General features: G+C 32.8%; 1 protein-coding gene and 1 long non-coding RNA gene across 9 annotated transcripts in view; both read left to right on the top strand.

The window, feature by feature from the left end:
* LOC124183476 (protein argonaute-2) overlaps window positions 1–13219 on the top strand; it is a 34841-nt gene extending 21622 nt beyond the window's left edge. For 5 of the 8 annotated variants that reach the window (XM_046572022.1, XM_046572021.1, XM_046572019.1 and 2 more), the window contains 12 exons: window positions 1319–1456; window positions 2367–2689; window positions 3761–4067; window positions 4269–4491; window positions 5117–5264; window positions 5357–5620; window positions 6289–6607; window positions 7352–7703; window positions 7953–8286; window positions 9027–9226; window positions 9466–9588; window positions 11252–13219. In XM_046572022.1, coding sequence (XP_046427978.1) covers window positions 1319–1456; window positions 2367–2689; window positions 3761–4067; window positions 4269–4491; window positions 5117–5264; window positions 5357–5620; window positions 6289–6607; window positions 7352–7703; window positions 7953–8286; window positions 9027–9226; window positions 9466–9588; window positions 11252–11360 — 2840 coding nt within the window. In that variant the 3' untranslated portion in view covers window positions 11361–13219. The remainder of the gene's footprint in view (window positions 1–1318; window positions 1457–2366; window positions 2690–3760; window positions 4068–4268; window positions 4492–5116; window positions 5265–5356; window positions 5621–6288; window positions 6608–7351; window positions 7704–7952; window positions 8287–9026; window positions 9227–9465; window positions 9589–11251) is intronic. The other 3 variants (XM_046572023.1, XM_046572025.1, XM_046572026.1) reach the window with 3 other exon arrangements.
* A 5-nt stretch (window positions 13220–13224) lies between these two features.
* LOC124183480 lies at window positions 13225–24104 on the top strand. Its single transcript, XR_006870986.1, has 2 exons — window positions 13225–14320; window positions 14388–24104. It is a non-coding gene; the product is annotated as an uncharacterized LOC124183480 (long non-coding RNA).

Raw genomic sequence — 24104 nt, 5'->3', positions numbered from 1 at the left:
GGTTTCCAGTGTGCAACTAATCACTCTATTTTTCCACTATTTTTCACACCTATTAGCAATGAAAGAAACAATGTAGCGACATAGAGAAAATAATTTGCATATTGTAGAAAATATAAGCTACCCGAACACATCGAAAATTCGTAATATTGAAAAATTCATATCTCCTTTCAAAGAATTTGCTCGCTAACGAAACTTGTGTGAAAAGTTGGTACTTTTAGAGGCGCATTTGCGAAAAAATGATGCAATTTCCGAAAATCGTGGTTGAATTTTTTCGCAGTGTTCTATATTACATTGAGTAACTCCGGCAATTTGGGATCGATCTTTCTTAACTCCAAATTTGCTGAATGAAGGTAAAAATACTCACATTTTTACACCAAGTTTTTTAGAGTAAAATGACAATATGGAGTCCTTCAACTTTGCCAAAGTATCATATCGATTTTTTACAAGTTGTTTGAATTTTTTGTCCTGATTTTACCGGAGGATATGTGATGGAACTGTCCTATAATGCATTTTTGTCACCCCAATATTTGTTAATCGTTAAGAAATGAGCTCAAGATTGGTTCAAAATGCCACTATTTTAGCAAGTATTTTTTATGGTTGATAGCACTAATACAACTATATTTCGGAATTTCAGTCGCTGCAAGCCCTGAATTCATGAATTTAATTTAAGGATATTTTCAATTTACTTTTTATTAAACTTTAATAAAACTTTATTAAACAATAATTATAAAATATATTGCGGCAACACATATTTCTCTCAATATTCTTTTTCTACTTCTTCTATTCTTCAATTATTCTTTGACCAAATTGAGAGTAAAATTTTAGGCTTTCTGACATTCTCTTTGCAATTTTGCTCTTTCTTCCGTCTTGTTTTTAATTTTTATCAATGTTGTAAATGATTGGGCAATATTCAAGAAAGTTTTTTCCCTTCGTTACCTACATTATTTTCATCGTGAGTTGTTATAAAATATAATTTTCCAAAATACTCGCTGCACTTCGTTGTAATAGATGACTTGATAAAGATATTCTCAGCTGTGTCATTCGTTCTCAAACTTGGACAATCCGTGGTCGTTTAAGTAACACATCAGCAAAGTAAAATCCAGAACTATCTCACTTCTTGGAATTTATTTTTTGATCGACACTTTGGATTTGTTAACCAGAAGAAGGTTTTTCACAACACTTACACGATCTTATTCTTCAAATCTGTTCGTTATTTTGTTTAAAACAATTGTTATTCTGCAATAGACTTATTTTGCAGAACATTTCCCCCTAAAATGTGTAAAGCTTGCATTTTTCACTGATCGAATGTTACTTGCAGCTCCGCCACCTGGGCCAACGTCCAGCTCCTCTGTAGGAAGTGGTGGGGCATCAGGGAGCAACATCGTAGCCTCGAGCTCCTTGGGTTTGGTTCCCGTACAACAGACACACACACCTCCTCAGCCGCCTGACCTACCCAGTAAGTATGTCGGTGTAAAAAACACCGCCAAAAGCAAGACTTTTCTTAAAATGTAAAAACTCGTAACTATGAATTTCGTAACATTGATGCAACAGTTTAACGTATTTTTCGGAAAACGCGTTATTTCGCAACTTCAGGATTGCCTGGAATTCAGTCAACTTTAATCAACGACAAGTTACTCATATTTTGTAACTTCCTTCTTTTCAAGATATTCTTAAGTTGCAAAATAGTGATTTTTTATTCGATGTTTCGGTATATTAACGTTATTATAGCTTCGATTTTCTTATATTCATGAAGATAAATTGTTTAGGGTGAACCTGTGTACATCGCGAAGAAAATAACTATTGCACAACTTTAAGATTAGTTTATAAAATTAGTTACACTCACAAAATAGAGTCACTTTGCTTCTATTGTACTATCGTTTACAGTTTTATGAGTTTTTACCCATTTTAAGGGTTTTAAATACTGATTGTCTAAGTTAATGTTAGGAATATCAACCTTGTAAAATAGAATCAGAGTATCGTGCTAACTGTGCAAAATTGTTAGGATAGTCGTAGAAAGTTCTGTACTTTTACGAAGAGCAGATAAATAAATAATTGAATATATCAGTCATTTTGGTATTAATTGGAGTTAGATTTCCTACAAAATTTTTTTGTATACACAGATTCTGCACGGTTTCTGAATTTTATCTTGTTGTTCCGTTACATCTCAGAATAAATATTGTCTCGGGCCCTTGAAAAGGGCAACTCTGATAAAATATAGTAGAAATAAAATAATAGTTTGAGAATAAGTATTTTGAAGACGTAAGTACAAAAACAAATGAGAAGTAAAATAAATTGAAAAAAAAAAAAAAATTGAACAATAACGGTATATTTAAATGTAGTTTAAATATTGAAATGCGAATCAACAGAAGAGAAAGACGATGATTCTGATGAGCAACAAACCATTCCAGTGTTTTCATGCCCAAGAAGACCGAACATCGGAAGAGAGGGCAGGCCGATAAGCCTGAGAGCTAATCATTTTCAAATAACGATGCCGAGAGGGTTTGTCCATCATTATGATATCAACATACAACCAGACAAATGCCCCAGAAAAGTGAACAGGGAAATCATTGAGACTATGGTTCAGTCTTACAGCAAGATATTCGGCACTCTAAAACCCGTTTTCGATGGTAGAAATAATCTTTACACTAGAGACCCCTTGCCTATTGGCAATGACAGGATAGAACTTGAGGTGAGTCCAAATTTGTTTAACGAATTGAATATGAAATTTAGAGATATTGATTGCGATTAAAAAGAAACACAATGGAAAATATTCCCAACGGAAATTCTACAATTTCGAGAGAATTGGCTTCATTTATATGAAATTGGATTGACAAATCGAGTAATTTTTCAGCTGCAATGCTTGAGAAAATATCAAAAGTTTTATTTTAGTCGAAAGTAAAATAATTCATCGACATTGCACACAGTGTGATTAAAAATTTCAAAAATCGATAGAAGTCAGGAAATTAGATTGAACGTCTGTCATTTACAACATAGTATTGCAACTTATTTTTATTTTTATTCAATAATTAAACTTGCATTATTTTAAAAATAGTTGTATATATTTGATAGAGCTTTCAAAGTGTTATATTAAACACTTAAATCTGTTCTCACCTGGCAGAGGTGAGAATATAGATCCAAAATGGAAGTTTCTAACAACGCTCATTAGTGATTTTTGTTTTTTTTTTTGTTAAGAGTCGTTGGTGTTGACTATTATTTATAAATACTTGATGAGATTAGTTTACTCGAATTGTAAACAGTGTCCCGACTGCTTATCAGAATTATTCTTTTATGATCAAGAAACAAAATAGGAGAAAGTATTATACCCACGAAAATCGAATCGAATATTCGAGTATTCGAATAATTCCAACTTGTTCAAATAGTTCGGATTTTTCAAATACATATGGTTTGAATACTAATGGTTTGAATAACTGTAATGCTTTGAATTATTCAAATTATTTGGTTGTTGGACAATCTAAACGCGATAGCACGAATAGGCTGATTACGATTTAAATATCGGTTAAGCAGACCAATATTCTCCTAAAAATCGAATTATTCAAATTACTTGAAGACTTAAATTATTCTAACTATTTCTAGACTCAAATCATTTGTAATATCCAAATTATTCCAAGACTCGAATTATTCAGATTATTCGATTCGAATATTACTCAGCAATTGGTATCGGATTATTCGAGATTCCAAATAATTTGCACACTCCTAATTTAAAATACAGCGGATAACGAAGAATTCCTTGAAATTGCAGGTGACTCTGCCTGGTGAAGGCAAAGACAGAGTGTTTCGAGTAGTTATAAAGTGGGTGGCTCAAGTGTCTCTCTTTGCGTTGGAAGAGGCTCTGGAAGGACGGACCAGGCAAATTCCCTACGACGCTATTCTTGCTCTGGACGTTGTAATGCGGCACCTACCATCCATGACTTACACTCCCGTCGGCAGGTCATTTTTCAGCAGTCCGGATGGCTACTATCATCCGCTCGGCGGCGGCAGAGAAGTTTGGTTTGGTTTTCATCAGTCCGTCAGGCCCTCGCAGTGGAAAATGATGCTCAATATTGACGGTCAGGCTCAAGACGCGCTTCAAGTTTTTAAAATTGCTGATCTACTTCGCAATATAAATATTAAAGCCGATGTCAATCAAATTTAACAAATTTTTCACATTTGTATACTGGAATACGACTGATTCACTTCGCTTTAACTTTGCAAAAGTTTTACACTGAATTTTGTAAGTTTTCCAATACCATTCTCCTTTTCTTTTGCAGTTTCTGCAACGGCGTTCTACAAGGCGCAACCCGTAATAGAATTCATGTGTGAGGTACTTGATATACGAGATATCAACGATCAGCGTAAACCACTCACTGACTCTCAGAGGGTGAAGTTTACTAAAGAAATAAAGGGCCTTAAAATTGAAATAACACATTGTGGGACGATGAGACGGAAATACAGAGTGTGCAACGTCACCAGAAAGCCTGCACAAATGCAATCGTGAGTAAAAAATACCACACACCAAGTTGCACAACCATATATCACTTAAAAGTCGAACTTTTCATAATCTTTTGATTCGCAAATAGTTTTTTTTAAGGCAAAACGTACAAGGACAGTTTTTAAGTATTGATTGTGAAAGTTTTTGATGAACTGCTGTTTAGCTATACCTTTGAACTAAGGGGCTGTCTATAAACTACATAGCTGTATTTTGGGCAGCTCCATTACATTAAAAAACTGTTAAAGGAGTCGTTTTTTTTTTTTTTTTTTTATAATTTTTATTATTCTAAGACAGCCCAAGGAAGAAATGACAAGATTAACCATGCATGCAAATCATTATTAACAGGTAAAGAATTGTTCTCAGCTTTCTTTTGTGATAATCAAGCTGTGTTTTAAGTGTACCTATTACAAAGGCACGTCGTTGAAACCTGTGACTGCAAAAGAGATAATATTGCGTGCGGAAAAATGACTTAGAATGTATCAATTATAAAACGACTTATCATATACTAAGACCTCCCCCCTCCCTCATGTACCCCAGCCGGACCTTTCACCCTCCCAAACTAGCTGCTTGGTTTGTGGACAGCCAATAGTAAAAATAATTTTATTTTTATACTTTCCAATGTTCCAGATTTCCTCTGCAATTAGAAAACGGACAAACAGTGGAATGTACAGTTGCCAAATACTTTTTAGACAAATATAAAATGAAGCTAAGGTATCCGCATCTTCCATGTCTTCAGGTCGGCCAAGAACACAAACACACTTACTTGCCGCTTGAGGTAAATTGTGAAAATTTTTCAATATCTTGTTGAAGTTGATTGACAATCATAAATGAATCAACGAATCGATCGATCTGTGTGATTATTTCCAGGTATGCAACATAGTGGCGGGACAACGTTGTATAAAGAAATTAACTGACATGCAAACGTCAACGATGATCAAAGCGACAGCACGCTCGGCACCAGATCGTGAACGCGAGATAAACAACCTAGTCAGACGTGCAGACTTTAATAATGACTCCTATGTACAAGAATTCGGTCTTACAATATCGAACAACATGATGGAAGTCAGAGGTCGTGTGTTACCGCCACCAAAATTACAGTACGGAGGGCGTGTTAGTTCACTCAGTGGACAGGTAAGGAAACCAAGTGTCTTTTTGCTAAGTAGCCTGGTCTCCCAGAAATCGATGTTTTGTATCAACTTTAATGCCGTGTTATGGTACATCGAGTATTTTTGTATCCTTAAATTACGAAGATCTGTTTGGTAAACACAAGATTGGATATCGATGCTACATTTCGATTTGTTTAAAAATTGTTGAAAACCTAGTAGATTTAGTCGATTTCACTCTGCGGTTGCTTATTTTATTCAGAAGACTAAAGACTATTTCGGACACAGTCTCTGATATAAATCTTCTATTTTTCCAGTAGCTGATTTAATATTTGTCATTTGTTGATTACAGTCCATATGTATTGCAAAGCAGTAAAATTAAATATTCAACGATACTAGCGTGACAAAAAAAGTGTTTCACTTAAATAACTCGAAAATGGGTGAACCTGTTCAAATTGAATTTCTTTGATTGATTCAGTTTCATTTTATTTAGAACTGATTGGATTTTAAGCAAAATCGGTCGTACCATTTCCGGGTTATTTGCGAAAATGAAAATTCCTTTGTCCGAAAATAACTGAAAAACATATGGACCAATTTTAATCAAACTTAATATAGAATTGAGTAAATTTTTACCGGAATCATGTAATTTCTTGAACTAAGAATTCTATAAATTTATTTTGTTTTCATTTTCAATAGACAAAACAGCAGGCACTGCCGAATCAAGGTGTGTGGGACATGAGAGGGAAGCAATTTTTCACTGGAGTCGAAATCCGAGTTTGGGCTATAGCCTGTTTCGCACCGCAAAGAACTGTGCGCGAGGACGCCTTGCGAACTTTCACGACGCAGCTTCAGAAGATAAGCAACGATGCGGGAATGCCGATCATTGGACAACCCTGCTTTTGCAAATACGCCAACGGACCCGACCAAGTTGAACCCATGTTTAGATACCTAAAGACAACATTCCAGGCTTTGCAGCTCGTCTGCGTTGTTCTACCGGGAAAAACTCCCGTCTACGGTGAGGCAGCTTGGATTTTTCTTCTTTGGTATCACCCTGTTTCAACTTTGAACTTAAAATTTCCCTCGTCATCTTTTATTGACAGAATTAATGATCAATTGGCGCAATCTAATATTTTAAGTTAATTAATTCATACCTGGAACTGATATTACGTAGTTTCTTATTTGGGGTATGCAAATAATTCGAAATCATGAATCATTCGAATCGAGTTTGGATAATTTGAATTTGTGGAATCGTTACGTTGGAACCGCGAATTGTCTATTATTATATTATATACTGGCAAAATAATATTAATTTCATCAAGTTAAACTTCATTTTATGTCCAAAATAATATTTACAGTCACAACCACCATTCCACGGTAAGTACTTCTGAAGCAGGATAAGGAAGATGGAGAATTCGCATAATCTTTACTGATCAAATTATTAAAATATTTCGAAACTTCGAACCAATTTGTGAATAGCTTTTACAGGTCCAATCACTTTCTGATTACTTTTAAAGCAAAACTCTATTTTTTTAACTGCATTTCAGATAAATGAGTTGCTGAACAACTTTGCTTTAAAAAAAGTTAATCTGCGAGTGGAAATAATTGAATGATTATTCTAGGATTGTTTGTGGCTACGTTTAGAACTAGCATCGAAAATACTGTGCAAAAGTCGCAGAAATTTTCTTATTTGTTGAAAATTGTCGTTCAATTTCGTAAATTTCTTAACGAATCACGTATTAACTTTCCTTATTCCTTACAGCGGAGGTAAAGAGAGTCGGCGACACTTTGCTGGGCATGGCGACGCAGTGTGTGCAGGCAAAGAACGTCAACAAAACGTCGCCGCAGACGCTGTCTAACCTGTGCCTAAAGATAAACGTCAAACTGGGCGGCATAAACAGCATTTTAGTTCCGAGTATCAGACCGAAGGTATTTAACGAGCCTGTTATATTCCTCGGTGCTGATGTCACTCATCCGCCAGCTGGCGATAACAAGAAACCAAGCATTGCTGCTGTTGTCGGAAGCATGGATGCTCATCCTTCAAGGTACGCAGCGACGGTGAGAGTTCAGCAGCACAGGCAGGAAATCATCCAGGAATTAAGCTCCATGGTCAGGTGAGCATAAAACATCAACCAAAAATTATCTATTCGAACTAATTTCACATTTTACTCTATTAAAACATCAGGAGATTACTTTTAGGCCATCTTAAATAACTTTTGTCTTTTTCCTAGAGTTTGATGTTGGAAAATAAAATAATTTGTCTGGCTTGAAAACTAAAACAAAAAACTAAAATTTGAAACAGTCCAGTGTTTATGCACATGATTTATTTCTCGAATAATTTTGGATTTCCTTAATAATTTCAGAGAGCTGCTTATTATGTTTTACAAAAGTACGGGTGGTTACAAACCTCACAGGATAATATTGTACCGCGATGGAGTGTCAGAGGGGCAATTTTTGCATGTACTTCAGCACGAACTGACGGCTATTAGAGAAGCTTGTATTAAATTGGAGAGTGAGTACAAACCCGGCATCACCTTTATCGTCGTGCAAAAACGACACCACACGAGGCTGTTTTGTGCTGATAAAAAGGAACAGAGCGGCAAGAGCGGAAACATTCCTGCTGGGACTACTGTCGATGTTTGCATCACGCATCCCACTGAATTCGACTTTTATTTATGCAGCCACCAAGGCATACAGGTAAATGTGAATAGAAAGTGTTCTTTCTCTTGAGCACAACTGTAAGAATGTCTGTAAGTGTGTTTACATTTTGGAATCTTACGCTTCTGATGCGAAGTCCGTAAGACAGTCAATGACCGTCTAATAATTGAAATGCGGATATGCATTATCATTAATCACGAGGACTTTTCATTGTTGAAGATATAAATTTGATAAATTTGAAAAACTGGTAAATTTATATCTTCAACAATTTCTTCTCTGCATGCACGATGTAAGGAGACTGTAGTGTGTAGATGTTTATGTTTACCCTTTTCAATCCTTTGCTTCCGATGAGAAGCCCGTAAGACGGCAATGCCGTCTAATAAATGTATTATTAGACGGCATTGCCGTCTTACGGGCTTCTCATCGGAAGCAAAGGATTGAAAAGGGTAAACATAAACATCTACACACTACAGTCTCCTTACATCGTGCATGCAGAGAAGAAATTCTTACTCATACAAATCGGGCACATGAAAACAAATTTGAACTCACTGGTTATGAGAGAAATTGATGACAACAGAGTCAGGGCGGCTAGGTGGTCTAGTGGAGTAAGTCTCCGGTAAAGCATCGCTAGATTCCAGGTTCGATTCCTGGCTCTGTCGTTAATTTTTCAAATTCACCAGTTGTTCAAATTTACATATTTTAAACAAAACGACTTTGCAGTCTTTCATTAATCTAAAACTCGTATTCGCCCAATCATAATTGATTTTTGTTAATTGCAGGGCACGTCAAGGCCGTCGCACTACCACGTTTTGTGGGATGACAATCACTTTGAGAGTGACGAACTCCAGTGCCTTACGTATCAGCTTTGTCACACTTACGTTAGGTGTACGAGATCAGTCAGTATTCCTGCGCCTGCTTACTACGCCCATCTGGTCGCATTCAGGGCCAGATACCATCTAGTAGAAAAGGAACACGATAGGTTAGTAGATGTGCTAATTCAGATTTCGCACCAACGGAATAATGGAAACTAAAATCTAACATGGCGGTTGGTCACATTTAATTTTAAAACACCTCTTTCGTCGTATTTCTTTGAGTATTTTGATTCCGTGCGAAAAAACCATGGCCTCACAACTTGCATCGAGTTGTCTGTACTTTTGTATTCATGTAATTCGCCGAAAACAATCCGTTGATAGTACTGAACTGTACCTAACCTACTAGAACGGGCAGTGCCATGGAGACTAGAGGTAGGGAGGCTGAACGCAATGCTGGCAAAATGGACTGTGAAAATGAACGATCCGCGGATTTTACCCGCCTGGCGGCGCTACCAAAACCGATTCTCACGTATGTATCTTATTCGTAACCAGGCGCTGGTATCGCTTGCCGATACATCCCGAACTACAAGATCTTTCATCACTCACGATCCACTTTTCGACGAATCAGCCAAATGCGTTCGACCCATAGACTTATAAAGATAGACTGAGCGCTCCTATAAGAGGCACTGACAGTTATATATAAAGCACAGAGATATACCGGGAGTACTGCTCTTTCTTTTCAATCGGCGTCATGGTGGGAGACAACGCAGCAGTGGAAGTCGAATAGCTAGAGATATAGGCGCATAATTTCGCCTCATTCTCCTCTACCGCCTCGATCCCCGCCACAAATATCGTCAGAGAGAGAAAGGAGTACTCCCAGCATATTTCTGTCCTTTAAATGTTTGCTTCAAGCGGCTGGTGAGAGCGCTCAGTCTATCTTTATAAGTCTGGTTCGGCCTCCTTACCTCTAGTCTCCATGGGCAGTGCCATTGTTTTCGTAACACGTGGCTTAATGCAAGAGAGATAGGCACTCAAGGAACATCCATCCTTATCTACGGTTTTTCAGTTGGCCAAGTGGAGTTAACCCTGGGTTCACATGTACGCAACGGCGCGCTCAACCAATAAGAGGTGATTTTGCCGTCCTTTTATTGGTTAAGCGCGGTCACCTTGCGCTTGATGCTGCGTGTATGTGTTCCAGGATTAAGGTCGTATCAAACGTCGAGTCAAAGAGCTTTAAAGACAGAAATATGACGTAATGAAGACTTGAAAGTGCAACTGAAATTAATCGACTTGAATTTAGGTGAAAGAATATTGACTTAAAAAGATACTATAGTTAGTCTATACCGATTGAGTTAAATTTTGCTTATTTTGACTAATGTCAAAGCCTACGCAGCACTGATGTGAAAATGGTGCAGCTAGCGCAATTCTACATAGTACATGCAATGCCAAACAAAACTGTCCAAAAGCTTTTTGGCTATCGTGTGAAAATAACACCAGGAAATGCATTCTTGCAATCAGTGGTAATTCAATTATAGTAATAAATTTTTAGGCATTATTGTTGCATAAACTATTTGATTTCAGCATTGTATGTAGAATTGCGTTGACTGCTGTATATTCACATCAGTGATGCGTAGGCTTCGATAGTAGTAAAAATAAATGAAATTTTACTCGATCGGTATTTTCGTATACTCTCTTCATGCACTCGATTTGTAGCGATTCAATCTTGAAAGTTTCCACCGAATATTGTTTTTTTTTTTTTTTGTAAATTCAAAGTGAGAACAAGAAAATATGCGCCTTGAGTTTCTTTGTATTTTTATTATTGAATGTGGGAAAAACAGTGTTGTTATGATGAAAAAAAATTGAAAACAGAATTTAGATTAGAGATTATCAGAAATGTTCAAAAACCAGAAAAAAAACCAAACAATTTTTCTTCACATTCATCACTTGTGGGAATCGGGTTGATTGCAATGTTGAAGAAAAAAGATCAAGTGTTTCGGTTCAAGAAAAAAACTGTCAAATTGTCTTGAAGCTTGAAAAATTATTTTTCACTAAATTGCTTGACAATGTTTCATTTTATGAAACTTCGCTACTCTCTCAGCTTCAAATTTTTGAAGTAAAAGCTACGAATTAAAAAAACGTGATGCGTCGACTTGTACAAATTTTTCAAGCAACCTTTTATTTTCGTGTTTCAGTGGCGAAGGATCGCATCAATCTGGTTGTAGCGAAGATAGAACGCCGGGAGCAATGGCGAGAGCCATAACAGTGCATGCGGACACAAAGCGAGTCATGTACTTTGCGTAACTTGGGTCTGTGTTATTTATAAATATATACATACACACGCACGTTATATGAGGCGTTCAGCGACCGAATAGGCTAACTTATGTTGTCGATAAGGCTCACTGTAACTATCTTAAGCTCACTAAAATGAGCCCTATCGACAATGTAGGTTAGGCTACTCTGAAACTGAACCCTTCATACATAGCACGTTATGTTGATTTCTAATTAAAAATGGTAGAGTAAAAAAAACCAATTAAATCAACAAAGAAATAGGAGTATAATGCACGAAGATAATGCAAAAGTACGCAGAATAGCTGATAAAAATTAGTTCAAAAACGACGCCACACAACACCAAAAATATCGCCGGAAACGGACTAACAAACAGAAAAAAAAGAAAACCGAACCAAACCCAAAAAAGAGAAAAAACGCTGTGCGTGATAGCACAAATAAAAAGGGATAAAATAATGCTGAATTATTCACCGTTTAATAACGCGATTTCGCCATATCTTTACATATGTCGTTTTGGAAAACCAATTAATTCGAGAATAAACGGTTTTTTTTTTCTCATGACTGTACGTAGGCTATACTTAGAAGTTGAAGAAAAAAATGTTGACAAATAAGACAAAAAGAAAATACGAAACAAACTTAAAGTTGAGTCTATAAGTAAGTAAATAATCAATTTAGTGAACAACTTTACTTTTGACAATCCTGCTTGAGTGATATAATGTTCTCTTCGGCTTTTTATCTACATTCTCTTCTTACTTTACACATTTTCGCTTTGATTCTAATTCATTTTAATATTCCGTCGATAGTATCATCGTTATTATTAATGTTGTTATTAGTATTATCACCACTATTCTTGTAAATTATTGCCGTTTTTATCATTTTTTTAATATCTTCTCTCAGTTTTTCCACGCACACGCATCTTTTAAGTTAAGTAACCATTAGGGCTGTGCGACTTCCCAAAATCTTGGGATAAAAAGTTCGGGTTCGGAACGGGTTTGTATCGGATCAGGTAGTTTCGGCGGTCTCGGAATGGTCGGAAAAAGCAAAATTTTGGCGATTTCCGAAAACCTCGGGAACCAGAACCGAAACTAATAAACTTTGCCCGACCCAACCCGACCTAAAGAAGTGTGGCACCCGTACAGCCTTAGTAACCATCGCTGTCGATTAATAGTATTATTATAATGCTTTTATCTCGCTGTATTTTTCTTTATTTTAGATTTTTTTTTAACGTGCTCGTATTTTCACTCTGCCCGTCAGTTTGGCTCTTCATCCTTTTTTTTTTCTCGCTTACTCGTGCGCCCGTATAAAACAAAATTATAGAAGGACAAGAAGTATAAAAGAATTAAAAAGAATCACTTGAAAAAAGGACCAACAAACATCCATCGAACACGAAGAAAACACTCGAAAGTCGACACAATAGATACAGATGTACAAAAGGAAAAAATAGAGATAGATTTTACGACAGGCGAGTGATAAAATCTTCTTTAACGTAACACTAAATAAAAGTAACGGTTACAATCGTAATAGTAATAATGATAAATAACGATTATTATAATAAAAGTAGGAGTTGTAGTAGTAGAAATGGTAGTGGTAGTAGTAGTGATAAAAATAAGAATAACGAGGGTAGTAACGATTTTTGGATTTTCATTCGCAACAAATGGCGAGGCGAGACAATTTTGTATTGAAGGAATAATTGTAGCCAGGGTAAAAGAAACAAAAGTAAAAGAGACGAAGAAAACTAAATTTGTAAATTGCAATTTCAATGTATCTGAATTTAAAAATTCTCTCGCAAAGGTGCTGTTTAGGCTTTTTGTCAATGATGCATTTTTTTTTATTTTTTCTTTCTCCCTACAACATAAGACGGAGAGAAAAATCGAAAGAGATACAAAGTAAACGATGATTAAAATATACAAGTAAATAAATAATGATTAAATTAATTCGACGATTAAGAAGAGCAACAACCGCCGGCAAAACAAAGAATAACCAAATTTCATGTAAAAATAACGGGAATAATAAATAAATAATCAAATGAATGAATGAAGAAAGGAATGAAAAAGAAAATACGCAAATAAATGAAAATAAATGATTAAATAATTAAACGATAAGTAAGAGATGCGCGTCTATATTAATGACGCACAGTTCATGTGAAAGTGGAAATATGGAAAGTAAATAATAATAGGAACAATCAATCACGATTCGAAACTGTAAACTGGGCAGAAAAACTATTTTCAACCAAATTTGAATAATGCGACGTACGACGTTTTTTTTTTTTTTCTTTCCTCACGTTTTTAATCATGTTTTAAACATTTTTTTTGCATCGTGTTTTATATTGCCCACATCTGTTCCAATCAATGGGGCATTCCATGCGAGCTTTACCAAATGTCTAAGTCTAACTGTCAAATAGGGTGCGACCTCTTGATAGGGCCGCTCACGGGCTGTGAGTGGAATGAATTTATGAGAATTTCGGTTCCCCCACACTTGACCACACATGCTCGTTCTCACTGTATTGTTGAGAGAGAATGCGAAAAATTGGTAGTGGGGGATGCACCCGATCTCGGATTAGTGGAAGCGGCACTATTGAGAGGTTGCACTGTATATAATTTTACATCGGTGTTGAAATTTTAAATTTTCTTGTTAAACAGTAAATTGTGAAAAAAATTTTTCAAGCTCTAAAACTTAGCACGTGGTTTCAAAGTTCAAACATATTTTATTTGCCGTTAAATAATTTCACAGAAGTGTTGTTATACAATCGCAGAGTCGACGATTTTCATGATATTTTTATTTTATTTTATTTATTTTTTTTTTTGTCATCGCCGCATTGTTGTTACAAGGTATTTTTTTAAACAAGAGGTAACTACACAAAAAAAGAAAGAATAGGGTTTCATGTAAAGTTAAATTGAATTGTTCATGTGGGTATGCCTGAGATATCGTGAAAACCTCTTCAAGTTTGTCTTTTGCGAACTTCGTCCCCTCTGTGAGTGTAAATGGCCGCTTTGAGAGATTCTCACGATCTATTTTATATATATATATATATATTATATTTAGTATATATATATATATTATATATGTACGAATTTATCGTTTCTCTATTTTTGGCTGCAAAAAAGCAAACTTACGCTTATTTTATAACGAAATGGTTTATTATTATTATTATTATTATTATTATTATTATTATTATTATTAATGTGCATATTCATATTATTATTACCATTATTATCGTTATTGTGGTTATTACCGTTATTGTTATTGTTATCATTAACAAAAACAACAACATTATCATCAAGGTCATTATTGTCATTGGCATTAAATGTTTTAATCGCCTAATCAATTAATCAATAAGTCGATCAGTCGCTGGGATAAAGGCGAGCAGATTAATTAATAATTAAAATGAATTTCCTAATACTCTCAAAAGCGACAAAACTAGCAAGAAATTATACATAAACAGTGTAATTCGTCTCGAAAATAATTTTTGTACCATAGAGTACTACTGAAAATGTATTCTAACGTTAAGTAGGGTAGAGATAATCGTGACAATGGTAACTTGACATCCTGTAAATCGTACGCCAGAACGATATCGTTTTTGTGATGAAATTTAGAAATGGTCCAAAAATTATGCCGCAAAAATAATTGGAAAGAAAGAAAGAGAAAAAAAAAAAAAAAAATGAAAATTGTAATTACGATAGTTATAATTATATCTAGCTATGATATTAATAATAATATAGCAAATTTTTTTGGAAGAGTACCAATGACGTGTGTTGTCTGTTTTGTTTTTGATTTTCTTCTTTCTTTTCTTCAATGTTTCCAAAATCGTTAATTTTCTTCCCGTTATTGTTGGAACTGGTTTTTTTCACCCGTAGGTACGTCCTTTTTTCTCCCTTCCCTTTTTCGCAAGGAGATTAATAATCTTAAGCTTTGAGCAAGTTACCGATCAAAGGAACGGAAAGAACTCGAAAAAAAAAGAAAAAAAAACAAATCAGAATAAACGATCGGATACGAAATCTCAACGGGATTAGGATCAAAGGATTAGGAATTTTTTTTTAAATACGCACTCGCACGCAAACAAAAAATCGTTAGGACCTTCCGGCAATGTATATTTGACATATTATTCAATTTGAGTAAATATCAGATTTTTATACAACAATCGTGAAAAAAAACGGCGACAGACACATTTCTACAATATTAAATGCAGTCGATTTGCGATTTACAATCGGTGGTGAATCACCGATGTGTCATATTGATAATTATCATTATTATTTTAATAAATACTGTACGGAACCAAACAAGAATTTTAACTTTCCGCAAATTGCTTGCACGATATTTCTAAAAATACGAAAGTGGAGTAGAAAAGATATGTATACGTACATCCATTAAAAAAAAATATACGACAACTTCCGTCAGTTCATTGAATCTAATATTTGGTTTTTGCTGACACACAAATGAAATCAATCATTTTCACCATCGTAAACTTAGTGGTGTACCAATGATAGGAGCCGCAACAATGCAAAATTACTACAAAAAAATAACAGTGATAATAATAATAGTGAAATAATAATGATAGTGAAATCATGTGTCCAAAATGAATTACAACCGTCAAAAGATTAGGATGAAAAAAGTGAATGTAAAAATCCATTCCAAATACTTGTTAGGAATTAGTAATCAGTAATGTTGAAATGAAATTCAATCATTCGATAAAATTGGTAGAGAAGTTTAAAAGCAATAACAGCAACAGCGATAAATCATTGAACAAGGGTAGCAGTGAAAAAAAAACATCCTACAAAAATCAGAAAAGAGTTGAAGCAAATTCTGATTTCTGCTAGTATTTTTTCATATCTGTAGTCATTTCTTGAAACGTTCTACATATGTATAATATAAATAGGTTTGGTGTAGAATATTGATCTATACGTATGCACGTATCATGTATTATACATATATTTTATAAGAGTAATGATAACAATAATAATAACAATAATAATAGTAATACGGATGATGAGAGACGTAGATATCAATTGGTACACACATACCCACTTAAACAATAAAAAATAATAACTAGTATAATGCATATAGGAATATATCGTAGGAATATAAAATACTAAAATCATGTCACGATTGTTGATTGGAATTTCTTATATATATGTACTATCAAATCAATTAGCCTGTACAATAATGAGATGTAGCAATGAGTGAAACGACAACAAAAGAAAAAGAAATTAACAATAACAAATCTCCACTATATATAACGGTACCGTTAATAAAAGTAATAGTAATAATAATGATGACGATTACGGCGACAACAACAACAAAACAACAACAACAACAATAACAATATCAATAGGAATAATTGCGCGGCAGCGTAAAAAGCGGCAGCAGCCCGTATATACTATTATATTTACTATATGCGTAATTAATAATTTATACACGTGCGTTAATTTTAATAATAGTAATAACGATGATGATAATGATGATGACGATAATGATAACAATAACAATAATAATGATAATAGTTATGTCCCGACAAATAGAATAATTTTAATCTACCGAATGTTTGTTCGAATTGTTTGTGCATCCATGCATACGTATTATTATTGCATGATAACACCGGCAACGTCAAGAATAGCAACAACAATGAAAATTATAAAATCAAACGAACACTTGTGAATGCGTGTATATGATTACAAAAGTAAAAAAAAAAAAATCATTCGTACAAAATACCAATGCAAAGAAGAACCACCCGTGTACACATACTTCAAATAACCGCACGAATGATCTGTATGATAATAAAAACAACAATAACAATAATAATAATAATGATGATAGTAATTGTCTCATCGCACTATTTTAACCGCCTCTCGATCGATACAAAAGAGCGGAATAATCGTGACAATTATGAATTCATACACAACATATATTTAAATATATACATACATATGATTTATTATATACCAATAATTGTATAATATAATGAATAACAATAATATTAATGATAATAATGACGCTTCGATATGCAGTTAACCCTTTTCTGCCCAATGAAATTTTTGCCGACTTTTCGGATCATGTATTTTTCTTGTTGGTCAAGGAAAAGATGAGTGAAAAAACAATGTACATAATTTTGAAAAATTTGCTTACCTTTTCGATTTAATGGTGGTTTAGTTCATTTCATTGTAGCTCATGTTTTTACAATCACGCCGAATTTCTTCAACCTAGTTATGTTAATCAATTTTTTCGTTTCGTTTAGAATTTTGTGAGGAAAAAATAAAAACGTTATTTAAATAATTAAAGCGGACAAATCAATTGTAGCTGTCTTAAATGCGATGATATTATATTTGGCAGAAAAGGGTTGTTCACTGCAATTGAATGATTCTGGGAAGATGTTCATTCGTTTCTTGATTCTCGGGAGGATTTTAATGTACATTCAACAATTAGAGTATCTTTCTCCTTGGCGCTCTAATTTTTAATACTTCTGCTACCGGTTTCTCTCTCTCTCTCTCTCTCTCTGTCTGTCTGTCTGTCTGTCTGTTTGTGTCTGTCTGTCCGTCTGTCCGTCCGTCTTTTACCGTTATACCTGTAGGTTTTAAGTTTGTATTTTGATTCTCGTTATTTCATTTTGAGTTGAAATTCACAAGCGATGTATTAGTAAGACAGTAATCAATATGGCGGCGAAAAAAGCGATCAGCTGATCATTACCGGGCAAACAATTAATGTGAATTTTTTAGGGCTTGAAAAGTTATGCAATGTGACTGTCTTCTATTTTACTGTGTCAAGTTGCAATATATTGCAGTAAAAACTATTTTTATAATTGAATACTAGTTATATCGCTTTGAGTAGAAATTGTAACATCTGCTACCAGATGTCGCCGCTTATCGACCATCATGCGAACGAAGATTCGCGTTTCGGCACTCATTTCAATACCTTTCGCCCATTCATTCGGGCACAATGAAATCGAATCGTATTCTGTGCGAAATAGGGAAACACCGCCACAAATCTGTACAATTTACGTAAATTTCGTTGTACCATAAGGTTGTCGCAAACGTAAAACTGAATCTCCATATTTAGGAACGTGGAACATATAACATGGCGGTATTACGGACGGTTAGCTTTACTTATTTCTCTTTTTAAAATGAATTTACTCAACAAATCTGGTTTTTGAAATGCCACTATCTCATTTTACAGTTTTTTCTTCATCTGAAATTGTATTTGCAATTACAGAAAACAAAAATTATTTATTCTCAATTAATGAAGGACGAAAAGGTTGTCGAAACTCAAAACTATGAAATTGATTTACATATACATTCTCTTTTTATTGTGGATGTTTTTTTTTATTTCACATCCAGTAGAACGGAACTGAAATGAATAATACTTAGAATCGTTTACCACACCTCGGTATAAAGTGGCTGATTTTTATTTTTTTTCTATACATCGGTTTCAGTTTTATTCTAAGTTTCTCGTTGTACTAACAGTATGTAACAATGACATTATTAATATTAGCATGAATATTTCACGAAATCTTGTATTCACTGAAAGTGAATGCAGTAATAACGTGAAGTAAAAAAAAAAATTATAATAATAACGACAGCAACAACAACAACAATAATTATAATAATAGTAATAATAATATCAGAACTATCAATTTAGTAACAAAAAATAAGGGCACGTATCCAGCATTTTTACCTTTACGATAGATATGAAATGTTGACAAATGATAAGAAAATTGTTACTAATAATAAGCATGTTCGAAATATAATCGCGTATCAGGGTAGAGAAATGGTGGAAAAAAAGATGTCGTCTTTGCTCGATGATAATCTTTATAATACTTAGTGTCTGGCTCCGTGAAAACTATTGCATTTCTGTCGATTCGTTTCTTCTCTAAACTTCTCTATAAATTACATGTATGTATAGTATAAACAAGAATGCAGTAAGAAACGGAAAATTGCGATAACGACAGTCGAACAAAGATAAAATATGGTATGCTGATTTCCGTAAAATCGTACGGTTTTTGTAGCAGAAATTTGCGAATAATAAGTCTCGCAACACGAGTGATTAATAACAATAACGATAAGGTATGTCAAAAACAACAGGACATAAACAATACGACAAATTTCAACGGTCAAGAAATGAGCGAACGAAAAAACAAAAAAAAAAAGAAATCAATAAATAATACGTATGTATTATTATTGACGAACAAGTAGTGATGAAATGTTGCAATGATTATCAACGGCAGAATAAAAATTGAATAAATTAATAATATGTACGTGTAAATATAATACGTACACCAGCAGTGAAACATCGTCGTGTTATTAGGTGTAAGTCTTTCAAAATAATAATAACAACAGCAACAATACCAGCAACAACAACAACAACAACAATAATAATAATAATAATAATAATAATAATAATCTTAAAAATAATATACACGATTGACACACCAATAAATTACGTACGCGTATTTATATATATTTATTTGGGTGTGATAGTAATAATAGTTACGACAACAATGATTATGATAATAACGACAACAACAATATAATTATTATAATAATGATGATTATAATGATAATGATAATGATAATGATAATAATAAAATACCATCAACAATAGCAAAAAGAATACTAGGCGGATAAATAATTAATATAATTTAAAATCACGTGACATTATCGTCTTTGTTGTAATGATAAAAACAATTATAATTATAACGTTGATGACGATAATGATGATAACAATGATTTGTGTAAATTGCGATGAAATGGAACTAAAGTGCATATTTAAAGAGAGGTGTGAATAAATTTGAAATATGTATAAATGCCTGTTAATGGATAGGTCAGAGCGGTGTACATTGTTTACACTACTTGCGTATAAGGTGAATAAGCATACCTAGTAATTAATAGGTATTATTTACTTTGATAATTAATAATAATTAATAATAATAATAATAACAATTAACAACAACAACAACAACAACAATAATAATAATATAGTAACAATAACAATGATAATGCAACACGAATCCTTAATAACGCTAAATTAAATTTATTAACGAGGCCATACAGATCTATTATATAGGTTTTAAGTATTCCCCGACTAATATTATACATCATATATATTCCATAAGTATGAGGCATAAAATGGTGTTTCTTCTTGTAAAATAACAACAATATTACCAGCAAAAAATTTAATTAAATAAAATGAATTGAATAAATGGAGAGATAATTTATAAAAAATATTTAAAAAATTTATTTTAAATCGAAGCACTTAAAATTGCATCTATTCGCGCACGTGTGTATGACGGGTGTATTTTGTATGATTATAATATCTATATTGAATTAGAGTACTAAAGCGATGTGAAAAGCGCATGAAAAGGAAGAAAAAAAAAAAGGCATGCTCCTTTTTGTTCGACGAATATCATTATTCTTATTTATAAAATTATACACAGATTTCCAAATGTATTTGAAAATTTTCAGTTTTGTGATAAAAGAATGTCTCTCATAAATTTGTAGTAACGGGAGAAAAAGAAGATTAAAATATCATAGTAGTTTTTATATCTGTTCTGACATTTTTTGTGAAATAATTTTGGTCTATCAAACTCGCGTAAAGTTCTAAACTGAATTTAAAAATATCTGTCAAAGCCTATCAACAGGTATAAAATAATAATAATAATAATAATAATAATAATAGGCGTCTGATTCATGGCAATTTTTTAAGAACTTGAGTATAAAACAAGTTACGGATGTGAAAAAAATCTGACGATAAACATATTAGAAAAATATTGACCATGGAAATTTTACATCTCCCTCGAATTTTGTAGGAACATTCGAATGATTGTTTCCGTAATATATGCAATGATTATTATAAAATTGATCGATGTACGCCGAAACTGTAGATCGCTTCAGGTTGTATGAAAAAATTATTGGTATATTTTGGGCGTGAATTGATTCAAATTTGCAGGAAAAAAAAAAAGAAAAAAAACGTTACTATCATTAAAACGTCTTGCAATCGGCTCGTATTATCGATTAGGTGAAAAGGAATATATTTTCTATTTTTGAATTGATTTGCCAATGGATCGTAGTGTTTGTATACTTATTGGGGTACTTATGAAAACGTTAAACGTAGCAAAAGTGTATCTAATCATGTGTAAATCAATGTCATCGACGATTCTAAATAATCTGCAGTTTTTTTTCTTTTTTTTTCTTCATACATGACAAGATAGATTCGAATCTTGCAATTGAAAAATTTCTCTCTCCACCTCAAAACAGCTTGAAAAGCAAGGAAAAACCAGCAGGCTCAATTAAATAATAACTCGTGTATATCTGATACCTCGAAATTATTTCATGCATCTAATATACAGCGCAAACCCAATTATTCCACTAATAAATGAACGAAAAACAATAATTTACAAAATGTAGAGTTATAAGAAAAATTAATGTTTCATAATATTTCGTCACGTACGCTGTCAATTTTTTTAATCTAATTTTTAACAAATATTTTCGAAATCATTGCTATTGTTGTTATTGTTATTGTTATTGTTATCATTATTATTACTATATTATTATTTTTTTTTTTTAACGGTTTTGTTGATCGTTCATTCGTTAGCTTCAGATATATACATTAGAATAGGTATAATAAGTGTGCATTAAGAGCTGTATAGTATCTACGGGTATGATAAGTCTAAGAAATTAATTATTTATGATGTATATTCATAGAGAGAGAGAGAAATTTTTTGTCGTACCTACAATTGTGGAAGAAGTGAACAAAAAATTTTAGAAAATAGGCGAATAAAAGGAATAAAAAGAGTCGGAAAAATGTAAATTAAACATATATTAACCCTTATCCTGTCTTCTGGTTGAAGATCCAAAAGTTTGTTCGCTTTATTATTCATTTGGGGGAAAAGCCGCGCTCCTTCTACTTTACAAAATATAAACATAACAACAATTCGCGCGAGCACATAGGACCCCGTATGACAGGGTGAGGGTTAATAATAAGAAAAAAAGAAACAAAAAAAAAAAAAAAACAATGTAATTTAAAAGTGTATCAGCTTTAATAATAATAATAATAACAATAACAATAATAATCAGTAATTAAATACCTTATAGATGGATAATACAATAATTGTACCAAGGCGTATATATGTAACATATTTATCATGAAATTGTGTGTATATTATACGCTATATATATTATAGTAGGTATATGTATGTTGTGTAACGAATCGTGAATTATTGTGCGGTGAATGTCCAACAATCGATTAATAATTACTTTATTAAATTGTTCAATAATAATTATCGACACACACACACGCGTACATTACACAATGCACTCTAGCAAGTTTTGATCGATCTATCGATCAAATTGTATTACTTATTTTGTTTAATGAATACACCCACCTATATATTGTGTATATATGAGGAAGCAAATATTGAAAATTGGATAATAACCGAAGGAACATTTCAAAAAAAAATAAACATGAGTCTACAGAAGCTTTGATCGTAGAGATTGTATGTTGTAACCCACAGCGGGGGATTAAAATTGCAAGAAAGAAAAATCAATCGATAAACTAAAACAACTCGAAAATATACTTTACGACAATAAAAAACAAAAGTTAATGTTACATCGGGTATAGTAAAAGAGAATGAAGAAAAAAAAAAAAAAAAAATTAAGCAACTTGAAATTGAATCAATAAATTATTAGAATAAAAACTTGTTAAATATATTTTGATTACATTTTTTAATTGCATTTGTTTTTCCAATTTCTTTGTTTTCCATCGTTATACTTTTGAAAGGTTTTTTAATCCAAACACGATTTTATTGGAAAAAAGAGACGTATTTGCAATGCAATAATACCTCCCTCTACTCATACTGAAACACAAGAAAAATGCACACCAATTAATTTCACTATAATAATATATGCCATAAACTCGATAGTGTGTTGTATATTTGAAAATTCCAAATAATCGTATGTATATTGAATATCGTCATGATCGAGTATATATAAAAAGAGAAAAGAGTATAAAAGTCTAATAAAAGACAGAAAAAAGAATTGTACCTAAGAAAACAATAATCCACGTATACATGATGTACAATATTATAATTATTATCTATTATTCGAGAGCGTGAGAAAAAAAATATTAAAAATGTGTATGTAATAAATAAACGTGTAAAAAAGGACAAGCAGGAAAAAAAAAAGGTAAACAAAAAACCAAATTGAATAATTCTAACGGGTAATACGATAAAAGTTAGGTATAAAATTATACGATCCTAACATCATAAAAATACGCATTGCAAAGTTTTAGCAGGAAAGATGAAGACAAAAAGTTTGCGATAATAAAGATAACTATACGATAATCGTGCCGTTTATATATCGACAATACATCTACTAATTGTCGTAATAATAGAAATAACATTCATTTAAATCTGGGCTGCACATTGAAAGTAACTTAATAATTATGTTTGTTAGATTTTTATTATTACCTTCTATTATAATTATATTATCAAAGAAGGAAAGAATTAATGAATAAGGGGAAGAAGAAGGAAAGAAACTGAAGGAAAACCTGATTAACAAAAATATGCCAGCAAAATTTTTTTATTGAATAGTTTCTAAGAAAGGTATTTATAACAAATATTACGATGAATAAATTGTAAATATTATATGAATCGTAGATTATTGTAAGCTATATTGTCATACATAATATATGTATGTGTGGTGTATATGTATGGTTGATAATTGAGTATTCTCTGGAGAAAAAAGAAAAACGAAAAAAAAAAAAAAAAAACAACAA

This window comes from Neodiprion fabricii, chromosome 5, assembly GCF_021155785.1.
Source record: "Neodiprion fabricii isolate iyNeoFabr1 chromosome 5, iyNeoFabr1.1, whole genome shotgun sequence".
Classification (NCBI taxonomy): Eukaryota; Metazoa; Arthropoda; class Insecta; order Hymenoptera; family Diprionidae; genus Neodiprion; species Neodiprion fabricii.
This window is presented reverse-complemented; position numbering and strand designations above follow the sequence as displayed.